Raw genomic sequence first — 13,710 nt, forward strand, 5'->3', positions numbered from 1 at the left:
GTAAGATTTCTTTATACTCACATTTTCCGCAAATCTATAATTGTATATCCGTCACAATACGTGACTAATATCTCAACAGAACTTTCATAATACCGCATTGAAATATTACAGTTCAAGTATATCACACAAAATGAATGAACAATCGTTTATGTAACTTCAAGTAAAACCGCATCGTAATTCCGGTACGAATTATTAGTATTAGTTTGTTATTTAATAATTTTTTTTTCATTTCTTCAAATTTAAACTATTTTGCATATTTGCTATATCAATAATTCTGTAAACATTTTTTGTCGTTCTCGAGTTTATTTTTTATCCATCGGAAGCCTTGACTTTGATGCTGGAGTTTTATGGAAAGCTATAAGCGCTGATCAACGCGAGCAGTTGGAAAAATGCTTTTTCCGTCGGAGGAAAAAAAAAAAAAATCTTGGAAATATGGTGAAATCCGCTCTTAGTTTTATGTTTTCAATTAAGTCGTTTAAAACTGACATCTTTAAAGTAGAAAATTGACTAGACGAACACGGAAAAGAATTATAGCTAATCGGGGATTTAGGATGGTGTGCAGGCTTAAGACATCCATGCATTTATTATTAATCTCGGGTGAAATACCGACGAGGCAACTAAAAGTCAAGTGCAGACTATCGGGATTGATCGCTTAACGGCGGAAATCGACCGGCTGATGACAATTTACATGCTGCAATGGCGGGTGATTCGAGATATTTCGAAAATCGTGTAACCTCTTGTGGATCCTACATGTGAAATTCTTTTTTACCATCTCGCTTGTAGGGTTCAATTTCACAGAGTAGGCTGTACAATTCGACGACTCGTTGATCCGAAATTCGATATGCAAACACAGTTTATAACCACGTTGAGCTCACTGTAACGTGAGAATGCATGGAAGTCACGCGCTCTCGCAGGTCGTTTTCCATTCTAAATCAGCGTGCAAGACGTTTAAAAACACGGCACGAAATTTGCAGGCACGGGAATTTCAAATGATTTGCAAATATCGAGAAGCGAGTGCCAAGAAATTATCAGGCAAAAATTGAGCGTGAGAAACTTTGCAAAGAACGATAGTTTTAACGTACTGTCAAATTTTATGGCGATAAAGAAAAATTTGACAAAAAAAAAAAAAATTTTTAGATCCTCGTAATCCGTTGCGTCAAACTTTTTCTAAGTCTTGTGATTTTTTTTTTTTTTTTTAACACTGCACGCATGGTCGTGACAATGATAACAATAATTATTATTATAGGTGCGTGCTTCCGGCGCTTATAAAAATTCCATATTCGAATCTGGTCAATATTTACGAATTACGAGCATAGGGGGAAAAGAAGCGACGACGAGTTGTTGCAGCGAAGAAATTCCCCACGTGTGAAATGTAGGCCGGCCATTTTTAAGGCGCTCGTTCGACTTCGATAATATTGGCTGCATGACGCGCGATGAGTGCATCCATTATGAAGAGTCGTTGACTGACTGAAATAGCGCTCTTTCAAGTATTATTACACATACCCGCCACCTACGACTATAAAAATTGCCGGAAAATATCCACCTCCGTTTTCATCACGCTACTGAAATTAGTCGCATAATTATTTCAACGATTATAATTCATGCGCAGTCTTTCAGACTAGAATTGTTACAGTAATATACGCCATATAATGCGAAAAAATTCGGACGAAATTATCTTATCCAGCAGATCAGCAGATATCTAGCCAGGGAGAGTTTTGGATACAGATTCCGTTACCGACACCTTACCTACAATTAGCCAAGACACAAACCCTTTTCTAGAATCTGACGCTTATTCAAACAAGCTATAATCTTGGCAAATTATAACGACGGATAAATAATGATCCGACGATCGGTAAAATCGGTCAGTCAGAGTGGGGATATACCTCCACCCTCGAACATTCTAGAAAAGGGTTTGTGTCTTGGCTAAGAATAAGTGAAGTGCCGGTAACGGAATCTGCATCCAAAACTTTCCTTGTCTCTGTATACTCAGATTATTTTCCTCATTTTTATCTCTATGATATTCGCGATGACTAACTCTCGGAAAGTTAAATTATTTCAGAAATATAAAAATTAGCATGACGAAAAGATATCCTTAGAAAAGCTTATGAAGAATTCTCAACACCTTAACTCATTCGTGCCGGTATTTGAACGATGGCCTTATTATTTCGACGCTCCAGTTCTTTATTCCCGCATCCGTTATACAATAATTATAATATATCGCGTATTTGGATCGCTCGCGCGATCCAAAATGGTATATAAACAACAACTTGTGTTGCTATTATTTTTTAACCCTAGCTCAAACCTCCAGACTCCCAAAGCCACGAAACTCTCGCAGCGTCTGGTCAACAGTCTGAGACTGAGATATTGCCACTTGAAATATGATGTTCCTCGATCGATTTATCGCCCTCACGTCCTATTTACTCTTATAGATCCGCGTGATGAACTTTCGCGATCCGAAAAATTCTCAGACATCGTTAGTTACTTCGGACTGTTTTTTCCGGAGCTTCGTAAAGAGATATCCTTTCACTGAAGTGGCATATTCGGTTGTTTGTTGTTTCTTTTTTCTTTCTAGGGTAACTCGTTTCATCCGAGTCAAGGCTCCGTGGTTGAAAAATTGGGGTACGGCACTTTGACTTGGTCCATTTCTCTCAAAGAGCGAAACCCTGCCGATCAATGTTATCCCAAGACTGGCGTTAGGTTCACGGTTCTTTTTCACGGGGGTAGAAAACACGGTCGAATGCTCTATGGGGTTGTGTTCTTCTTAGCGATTTTTCTTGTTCTCCTTCCCTCCAGGTCATCGATCTGTGTACGCCAACGAAAGAAATTTAAACTTGCTCTTACTGGTGCGCGCATTCCTTGAAAACTATATTCATATTATTTACAACCATATAGTTACAGTTCTGGATAAAAAGTTTAAAATTATTTTTACAGCGGTCGTATCGACGTAATCTGGATAAACATCGATGGTCAAGCTCTTATCTAACCGATGAAAATATTTTGGCGTAGTAGAAAACCAACGAAACAGATTTGAATTACTCTCGCAGGTAGATTCTCGGGTGAAATAAATAAATTCTTCATCCCTCCCTCTTTTTTTTTTTTTTTTTCTTTATTCATCTCGACGTGCAGCTAACGCCGGATGCATCGTGATGAACGTGTTTGAAATTTGTAGAATGTTTACACCTTATTTTACTCTTACTATCGGTTCGCGGAATGGTATAAAAAGACTCGCGTTTATATGTATGTATAATGTATATTCGAATTCGGTGTATGTAACGAACGCGGTGCAACGTATGGTGTAAATGATTATTACATACAATAGAATACCATACACGTAAAATATAAATATATACGTGCAGTGCTGGCTGTGATTATCGGGACGTTTCGACGCGCCGTCGCGACGGTTATAAAAATTTATAAGGCGCCCCGATATCCTTCGCGCTAAATTTGTAATGTTAATTCTCCGATTGACTGTCGATTGGTTTATTTGCGTTTTAATGATTTTCGCGCCGCCGCGTGTGTGGTTTTTTGCATACATCGAATAATTTATATCGTCAGGAATGCATCCTACATCCGTAATTTTTAAACATTGTAGTTTATCAATTTCATTGCTGTTATTTGTTTGCTAATTTAATTCTGTTTAAAGAAGGAGCGATACAGCTTGGACGGTCTATAATCATATCTATTTTTAAGAGTTATTTTCATTTTTTACACAAAATGAAAACACTTGGATCAATTTCAGTTTGAGGGCTTTAATATTAATAGTTTTAATAACATTTTAGAATTTTTTCATCGAAATTAATAGCAGCTTGTAACAGATGGAAAAATTTTTTCGAGATTAAAACATCTTTTCGAGATCAAGCTCGTAGCCTAAAAAATTTTTTGCAAGTATATACGATTGTGAAAAAAAAATTTCATCTATCGACAAAAAAAAATTGTTTCAAACAATTTTCGGCTCGAAATTCAGAAATCTAGCCACGAGCTCGAATCATATAAATATAATCATAATTGACGAGCTCGGTCAATAAATTCTTCATGGGTATAATTCACAACTCGACTACGACAAGTACTGTAGATCATTCAGGATTTGAATTTACGTACACGCAATACCATATGAATTCACATCGCGAATTCGATCGTCATCCTGTTGTCACCTGTACAAAAATATTTGTTATTCTTTGTAATTATGGCATGAATGATCGCCGATCGTAACGTTGACGAGACTTGAAATCGTATGTACAGCTACGAGCTCTTCGCAAGTTGTTGACCCCTGAGTGAATACTTGACGTGGGGTGAGCGAAAAAGCACAAATCTCGATCAAAGTTATGATCGTTTTACCGCAATTGGAGCTGCAATATTTTTACTGCCGAATGTTCGCATCTTTAATTATTTTCTGCGATTTTCTTCACATAAGCGCGGAGAATTTAAAGACAATTTGCAACAGAGACGGTTTTTTCAATAAGTTTTCTATCTACTTTGGAAATGATGAAAAAACGTACGCAACTTTCGTTGTGGAAAAAAAAAAAACTTCCGATTGCCAATTCGAAGATGATGTATTTATAATGTGTAATAAATGATCATAAATATAATATAAGTATTCCTGGCTGAACGTCTTTTATGGGTTCTTTATAAACATACAATTGCCGACGTCGCGAACGATGACGAAATAAATTTCAATATCTCAATCGTACGGGATATTGCATACCAATCAAATAACGTAATATGCTAATCACGTGTCAACTAATTGCAAGTGTTCACGTATGTATAATATATGCATTATATACCTATTTCCATCCTTCCTGTAACCAATACCGATGTTGGAAAATAATAACCGAGGAGTTCTCAACCGTAGCGGAAAGACATTTGTGAAAAGTTGTTTTTTCTTCTTTGTTTGTTTTTACATTCATTAGCCCTTTGAGTCATAGTGGTAAGTAATATTCTTGTCACCTAATTTTACATACATTTTTTGTATATTCAGACAACTTTGAAAACATATTTCTTTGCAGTTTTTTGCTTTTTCTGATAGTATACTAACAGGTTTTCAATACTCGGGAGTAATTGTTGCGATATAATGTAAATTGTCATTGTTAGAAACAAATTGTAAGTGATTGAAACGGATCGTGAAAATTGAAGGAATACTTCATTTCCGAGAAAGATACCCCTCTACACGTATACATGTTTTACCATACACAAGTTATGAGTTTTCGGGGTCGCTGATTACGAATCTGTAATCGGATTTTGAAAATCAAAGGTTGCGGGTGCGATACAGCGGTCGAAAATTCCGTATTCAATCGAATCCGGAGGAAAAACTCGTAACTTTTGAGTTTCGTAATCAGGGACCTCAAAAACCATAGAATACCATCTTATTAATAATGTCGTCCGGACTTTCAATCCTGATTTTCTGCAAGAAAAAATCGCTTAATTATTTTGAAAAATGTATAAATTTCGATTATTACTTTTTTAAGCCTGTAACAAATGAAATTTCAGCGACACATGTTGTTGGCAAACATGGCATAACATAATGCCATAGAATTTTGCTAAATTTTATACCACCTAACGTTGGGTGGGCTTGAGATATTTCTGACACGTGCTAAAACGCGTCGATGATAAGTGCGCAATGAAAACTTCATTATTCAATAATATCATTTGTGAATAGCGATGTGATAATTAAAATTAGAGGTATAAAAATGGCACGCGGAATTCGATTCGTTTATTTCTCTTCGTCTAAACTATTTATTCTCCGTCACTATATATACAATATCAATACTGAGCGATACAACAAATCGAATAAAATACAATTCGCACAGTAATGTTAATTTTTTCTTCTCTTACACCTAAATAATCGAGCATCCGTTATAAGAGGATGATGCACTGATCTAAGGTGACGACTATTCTCCGTTTGTGTGCGTAAATACGTGTGTATTTCGTTTTCGCCGGTGAGATCGAGTCCGACTATCTCATACACACTCACCGCGGGGTTTCAGCTTCTACGATTCTAACTTTAGAAATATACCGAAAATAAACCACTGTCTTTGGCCTCCACCTCTGCAGCGGACCGTATGTATAACAACGATCGCCGGCGGTTAACTTACAGTGGCAAACGTGCTTTTCCACCAATTTCCTCCATTTTAGTTTCATCTGCGACGTATAACAATTATCACCGTATTACACGGCGATCGTGTTTTTAACTAAAATCGCGTCGCTGTTCAGTTCGGTTCGCGGGGGCGGGTTGTAATAAAATTACAATACGTATCGTGTGAATTACAATAAATGCCGGTGACAATTTGTCGAATGATCCTATGCAGTGCCACGCTTTGATCGTTCTATCACGCTAAGCGGAAAAATCTTTTTCTTTCTGCAAATAAATCGCGTGACGACTGCTGATTTTTTTTTTTTTTTTCTTTCTTCAAGAACACTTCCTTTTTCTCTTTTTCGCGAGTGTATGCGGGATTTGAAAAAAAATCCCCGATTGTACATGGGACGCATTTAAATATCAATATTTTGTACGTATTAATGGGCTGGAGCATCAGCGTGTCTATTATATGGTTTTGTATATTTTCATATTTTGGCAGATGAATAAAAAAAAAAGAAAAAGAAAAGATTTGCCTCTTAGAAAAATTGTCACGAAGAGACACGAGGTAGAATTCTCAAGTGTATATATATAACACGTTCTTTGTCTGATCAATAAATCGATTGTTGTTTGTGAAGTTTTAAGCTTCGCAGAATCGGCAATTATTTCGCCAAAGATAGAAAAAAAAATATAAGGAAAACTTGTATCGTTTCACCATTATTATGACCGTTAATTCTTCGAACAAAGTGTTGCTTATCGTCGAATATTTATTGTACTCATCGTCTTAATGTTTCAATACGGGGAGATGAATGTGGTTCAGAGTCTTCTCTCGAAATATTGAACTTCTGGCAGTCGAAGATTACGAGGTCATTAATTTCTAACTCTTGTTTTCACATCGTGGAATCTTTTTTCAGAATTGAGTATAGGATCGATTATATTTTGTATAGAGTTTTTTTTTAATTTACATCATAAATCGTTTACAGTACTTTAATCGTATCTGGCAAAAAAATTATTGTATCATCTGATAAATAGTATAATTCGTTATCTCTTCCTCAGATTGTCCTCGATAAACTGTAAACTTTAACCTCGGTTCTAGGAAATTTTCTGGGTTTAGTACTGACGTCAATTGCATCAACGATAAGCAAACGTTCGAAGAATTTGGCTGCGAAAAAAACCCATTCATAGTTTTTCCTGAATCGTAATTACGATTACGAAATATTGATATAAATGAAGACTTGATTTGACAGGCAATATTTCGTCCGGACGATGTAATTTTCAAGCTAAACGATGTAAAATTCTAACCGATGCTTCACGGGATAAATATCACGTAAATGTCGAAAAAATTTCTGAAGGCTTTCTTGTATTTTGTTTAATAATTGCAGAAGTTATTGATTATTAGCACCGTAAAGTTTCGTGCAATCTTTCCTACACCGCTGCACATTTTTCTTCTTTTTTTTTTTGGAATACAGCTTTTCCTTTGCTCCTTTACTTCTACAAGTTCAATAGCATCGCATTCGATATTCCCGCCTCGCGCAGATTCAAGCGCATCGGTATATCGACAGTTCGACGGATCGATTACCGAATATCGAATTCTTTCGAGAGTAGATCGCCGGCTGTGACGTCATATTAGCGTTGTGAAATTATTTGATATCTTTCCAAAACCGCTGCGTGTTTCTTCAGAATTTATTTTTCATCTCGCTTCTCTAGTTCCTCAAGCTCAAAAGCATCGCATTCGAAATTCCCGCTTCGCGCAAATTCCAGCGCGCCGATATATCGATAGATCGACTCTCGAATCTCGAATTCGTTCGAGACTCGATTGCCGGCTGTGACGTCGTGTTTGTTTTCACGGCGGCGGCGGCAGGAACAATTTGTCGTACGTTTGGATGTTTGATCGTTAAAATCGGGCTGCTCCTAAACTTTGCGAATGTGATTAATTTTTTGATTTTACGTTAACGATTTTTAACAGCCTTAAACAGAGTCACGTTGTTCACAGATGTTTGGATAATGGATAACAAGATAACTGAAATCGAGACCCCCGAGGTTCCCAAGAAAGAAAACGAAGTAGTAAGTCATTTCACCAGCTTCATTTTCACCCACTCAATTATCCCAACCTAGAAATCGTATAACCTGAAACCCGAGACGTTAATATACCAATTGTTTTTCATACCGAATCATCATTCGTCGATCGTAAATCCTTCTCCGATCGGATTCCCCTCGACACTTCTAAATTCCACTTTGTTGAAAAATTCACCTCTCATCGCTATCGTTCATCGTGTTTCGGAGATTAAATTCACAGTGTCAAGCTTTTGTCAAACACTCTAAAACGAGAAGATCCTTAAGGAATATAATATGTCAGGTAGAAAAATACAGAACTGTCAGAGATTTTAGACTTGATATCGGGAAATTTTCTTACCAACGATGAGAAGAGAAAAGCTGCCAAAGATCTCGCTACGTTAAGTTCGGTATGATATATTGATTATCGTACACACCGTTTCCAAAATACGTTAAATGGGTTGACCGAAAAAGCTGTGTCAAGTCCGGCGCTCAAAGTATTGACCGACTCCTGGAAACGACATTCTCTGCTCATAAAATCCAGCTCTCACTTCGAATCGAGCTGAACCAATAAACCGGTCTCACATTATGTTTAAACATCTTTACAGTGTAAGCCGGTTGAACAAACTAAGGAGAGAAAAAATATGAAGGAAGAGAAGGCGAGAAAAAAGGACGACAAGAGCGTGGAGCAAGTTTTGAAGGCGTTGAGCAGTTTGGATACGGCTGAGGAAAAATTGGCGGCGATGTGTAAAAAATATTCCGACACTGTGGACGACAATCGAAAGCTCCAGTTGGCGTTGAAACAGGCTGAGAAAAAGGTGGTGGTGGTACAACGCGAGAAGGAACAGTTTCAGAGCGAGCACAGCAAGGCTATACTGACTCGAAGTAGGCTCGAAAGTTTGTGCAGAGAATTGCAGAGGCAGAACAAGGCGGTCAAAGACGAAAGTTTGCTTAAGATCAGGGAGGAGGAAGAAAAGCGAAAAGAAGTATCTGCCAAGTTTCAAAGCACATTGTCAGAGATAACTGCCTTGATGAGCCAGAATAATGAGAAGAATACAAAACTACACGAAGACAATTTGGAGATGACAAAAAAGTTCAAGTCTGTTTGCGAACAGTACGAAATTCGCGAACAACAGGTTGAAAAAATGCAGCAGCAGATGAAACTCGAGGCCCAATTGGCAGAGGCTAAGTTAGCCAAGGCTAAAATGGAGATGGCTGCTGAGAAGGAAGTACTACTCAAAGAGAAACAACAGCTTTTACTCGTAAGAAGATCGTATAATATTGTCCAAGCTTACAATAAATGTTTAGACTTTTCATTTTTTCTATCTCTCATTCATGCATTAAGTATTAATTATATCTGTTATTATCGCAGAACCTAACCGAGTACCAAGTCAGGATACGAGAACATCAGGCAACGGAGGTCGGCCTGAGAGGGCAGATTAGTATGTACACAGACAAGTACGACGAGTTCCAAAATGCTCTGACTAAAAGTAACGAAGTGTTTGGCGGATTCAAAGACGAAATGGAGAAGGTGAGACTCTCGTTCACCGGTCATGAGAATTCACGAATTGTAAAACTTTTGTTCTTAAAAGTGAAGCTTACGAATAGTCTTTGAATCCCTAGATGTCGAAGAAAATATTGAAGCTGGAGAAGGAGACGAGTTCGTGGAAACAGCGCTGGGAAAATAGTCACGCGGCGCTTCTTGAGATGGCGGCCGACAAGCAGCAAAGGGATGCGGAGTTAGCAACTACGAGTAGAAAGCTGGCGCAGCTCCAGCAGCTTTGCAGAGCTCTCCAGGGTGAGAGAGCTTCGCTGTTGGCGCAGTTGAGGGGAAAGGACGCGGCGAATGCGGGTCCGGAAGCGACGGACGAAGCTGTGAACGAGGAGAGCATCAAGTCCATAAAGCAGGTTGACGATATATCGAAGGACTGTCAACAGTTGAAAGAGAATCTCGTACAGCTGCAAGGCTCCCTGGCAGAGGCTATAAAGAAAGAAGAAGAAGAGAAGCTGCAGAAGGCTGACGAGGAAGAAGCGCAGCGCCAGAAATCGGAGCCGGAAGAACGACAGGAAATGGTGATACTAAATGCAAACGTTGAACATTCGACGGAGCGGAAGTCCGAGATAAAAGACGAGGCACAGTTGAAAAACATTGATGAAAACGTTGCAGCGTCGAATCCTATGGAAGTCAAGTCAGACGAACCTAAAGCGGAAAATAACGAAACGAACGGCGGATCTACGATCAGCGAGGAACCGCCTCGTGAGATAAACGGAGAAAACGATTCGGCGATCGCTGTAATCGATTCTGTGACGGATAAAAATGCCAGTATTGAAAAGAAGGTCGAACAAACGGTTGAAGTTTCCTGTCCCGCGTTAAAGGACGAAGATAAATCAATCGAATCTGCCTGCCCAGGAACGAAGAAAGGAAAGGTACGCAAAGTCGAAAACTCTTTGCCAATTTTGTCGTAAAATTACATCAAGAATGAGGTATTGTTTGTATGAGAATAAAAAATTTTAGTTTTTTTTGCATCGAACAGAGATTTATTTTCTGTTTTGTCTTGAAATCTGTTTCAGGACGGTAAAAAGAAAAAGAAATAGGTATCGGCGGGCCGCGGAATTTCGATTATTTTCAACGTCATCGACGAGAAGAATCTGCCCTATAGTTATACGCGTACATAAATATAGTTATTAGCAATAACACACGACCTACGAATCAATACGGATCAACAATGCGTAAATTATGACGAAATCTTCACTTTCTTTATACCGCACGTAGTATGCATGTACCTATATTACAAACATCGAGCAGATATTTATTTAAAATAATTATATACGACACGTAGTTATTAACGAATGATTTCTGTGCCTTCGAATAATCATGCTCTACCAATGTATAATGTAATAATTTTTCAATTGTAAATTAGGTACACCTAGGCACCTTAGCCTTTTATATGTATACAAAGAAAAGTGTATGAGCTGAAAAAAACAAAAACAAAACGGGAATAACTTTTCTTACGACCTGTCAGTTCGAGTTAATCGATTTTCGAAACGGCGCTGAAACGTGATCAACGAGCGAAATTCCTCAGTTTTCGTTGAATCCCCGTTTTGATCGCTCTAAAATCGTTGTAACAACTCTTACTCGTTGCAACGGTGTAAATACAAACCCTCGTAAAATCTTTATATATCTTTCGTATTTGTATTGGAAATTAAGACGGCCCTGTCACAGAGGTTTTATTACATTAGGCTAGCCTGCCAATCCGTTAAAATTAGAAGACGAGCAAAGAAAAAATAAGTTGTGAGAAGATTTTTTTCTTCAAATAAACTTTTTACTTTTGCAACGTTCAAAACGCAATTGTCATACTCTGACGTAATTGTCACGGGATGAGAAGACGAGACACACACACACAAAAACCCGCACAATTGCATAAGTGCATAGTCTCCGGGGTTTTTTTTTTTGTTTTTTTTTTTAAATTCTCTTTCTCTTTTCAACAAAACAACGACGCATCACACCGAATAACATCTCTGGGTTTCTCCAGCTCTCTTATTGCAGATGTGATTCTTCATCGATTACTAATCCTACTTGTTATTCAGCTCTTTCTCTCAGGGCCGTAATTCGTGGAGTATGAATTAGCAATTTTGTTTTCGTACATCAATAATATGGTGAAAAAAAAAAAAAATATGAAAGCACATACCGTTTGCGTTGAATCGTTCGATTGACTTGGGTCGAAAACCGGATTTCAATTTTTATCGGGATCGATTAGCATAAAAAGTCAACGACCCAAAGTGCATGTCGTATAAAAACTTGACCCTTATATGAAAATTTTTTATGTTTTACCTGGACCGTTATCTTTCAGACGAAATTTCTTTTACAGATCTGATGCATATGAAATAAAAAATCAAGTTTCGGGCGTGCGATTAATCCGACTTCATCCCGGTATTAACTCTGGCACAACGTAAATTGCATTAGAACTGTGACCATGAGAGTTGACATGTATGCGAGTCCAACGATCCTCAAGGCAAAAAAGTACCCAAGTGGTGGTGAATGGAAATTATTTATCAGCCTTGGTTGCTGCCCAGAGGCTCGGTTACATTTCTACCTGCATGTCTCGATTGACCCAAAATTCAAAATTATAGCATACCGAGACAGTTTCCAACTTTTTCTCAAACTTGTTCCGTTTCTCTATCTCACGTAACAACCTTTACCTCGTTTCTCATTAGTTCCGAAAAAAAAATTTTGCAATAATTTTTCCATTAACATTCTGTAAACTCTCAATTTACAGACACCGTACAATTTATAAATTCTATTAAACTTTTCGTACTTGCCATCTCTTCACATTTTAAGTGCAACGAAGCACGCACAAGTTCATTACTAGGTACATACGATATGACCGATTTTGTAACATCGGTAAAGGTAATTGAATATTTTCTATACGCGCGGTTATTTCGAGATAACGTAAACTAATGAATAATTAATATGCTGTCTTTTTTTTTTCAAATAAGAAAGGCTTTTAAGTGCAGATTTCTTATTAGGAATTTACCCGGACAAATATTTCATTTCATTCCAAATCAGTCTTAAAAAAATTGTCCATTTAAGGAGCATGAATTTTTCGAGATTTTGCATTGTGTTGGCGAATACAGATATCAAAAAAAAAACAAATGTAATATCGTGTGAATTATTCGCAGAGTTTGTAATTGGCTGAAGGCGTGTGACACAACAGTCGATAAAACGTGGGTATATATACAGTATAATTTACGTCGCATTGTCGCACGTATGAAACACCGCCCACCTAATCGTAAGAAGAGGTGTAACTTTCATCGCAAGATAAAAGTGGGAAAAAAACTGTTGAACCATTGCAAACTGCGTAAGAATCGATTCACATTAGCCTAGATTTTTGGAAGGACATAGGCAGGTGAGTAAGTAATACCTATACGGATTTACGCGACGAGATGAAAGAATCGAATATGGGGGAATTTGATATTCCAGACGCGAGCGATGCGAGCTCGTTATTTGCCGTCGTTTCCTCAACCATAAACGATTTCATTTCTTACGCGGTCTATGGAATTTCGACAGAATAAATTACACGCGCACGATTGCTCAACTTTGACAGTTCAAGCATTGAACAGAACGCTCTTTGCTCTCTGCGTCAAAAATCATCAAACTCTCGACGAATGGGACGCATCATTTTTTGTTTAAGAGCACTTTCTGTCTGCGGGTAAAGAGCCTTTTAATATAAAAACGTTTCGTTAAATTTCGCTGATGTTATAACGACACATCTTGCCAAACAGTGATACTTCGATCGACAAATTCTGCACACCGTTATTTCGTGCATTTCGTAATTTTCTCACCCACTTGGAAAACATTTTTGTTTTCTTACAAAAACAGGTAACATCTGTGCATTTTTATACATTAAAATTGCAGGTGCGACGCGTTTCTTGTACGTAATTAACATATTCAGTTTGAAGGCAGATCGTACTGCGCTGATTTTTGCTTTAAAAAAATAAACAAAAAAGAAGCTAAACTAATCAAGTGACTTAACTGAGACTGAAACGAGTGGTTTCAAATTAATTAAACACATTAATGCGAAATTCTAGCT

At 37.7% G+C, this 13,710-nt stretch overlaps 1 protein-coding gene across 7 annotated transcripts in view; it reads left to right on the forward strand.

Annotated features, from left to right (window-relative positions):
* The window catches only part of LOC124223589 (alpha-taxilin), a 35,114-nt gene extending 23,820 nt beyond the window's left edge, over positions 1-11,294 (forward strand). For 2 of the 7 annotated variants that reach the window (XM_046635738.1, XM_069137882.1), the window contains exons 2-6: positions 8,061-8,131; positions 8,728-9,381; positions 9,492-9,650; positions 9,743-10,546; positions 10,691-11,294. In XM_046635738.1, coding sequence (XP_046491694.1) covers positions 8,072-8,131; positions 8,728-9,381; positions 9,492-9,650; positions 9,743-10,546; positions 10,691-10,714 — 1,701 coding nt within the window. In that variant the 5' untranslated portion in view covers positions 8,061-8,071 and the 3' untranslated portion in view covers positions 10,715-11,294. The other 5 variants (XM_069137881.1, XM_046635739.1, XM_046635737.2 and 2 more) reach the window with 5 other exon arrangements.
* The last annotated feature ends 2,416 nt before the right edge of the window (positions 11,295-13,710 follow it).

Source organism: Neodiprion pinetum, chromosome 7, assembly GCF_021155775.2.
Source record: "Neodiprion pinetum isolate iyNeoPine1 chromosome 7, iyNeoPine1.2, whole genome shotgun sequence".
In the NCBI taxonomy this organism is placed as follows: Eukaryota; Metazoa; Arthropoda; class Insecta; order Hymenoptera; family Diprionidae; genus Neodiprion; species Neodiprion pinetum.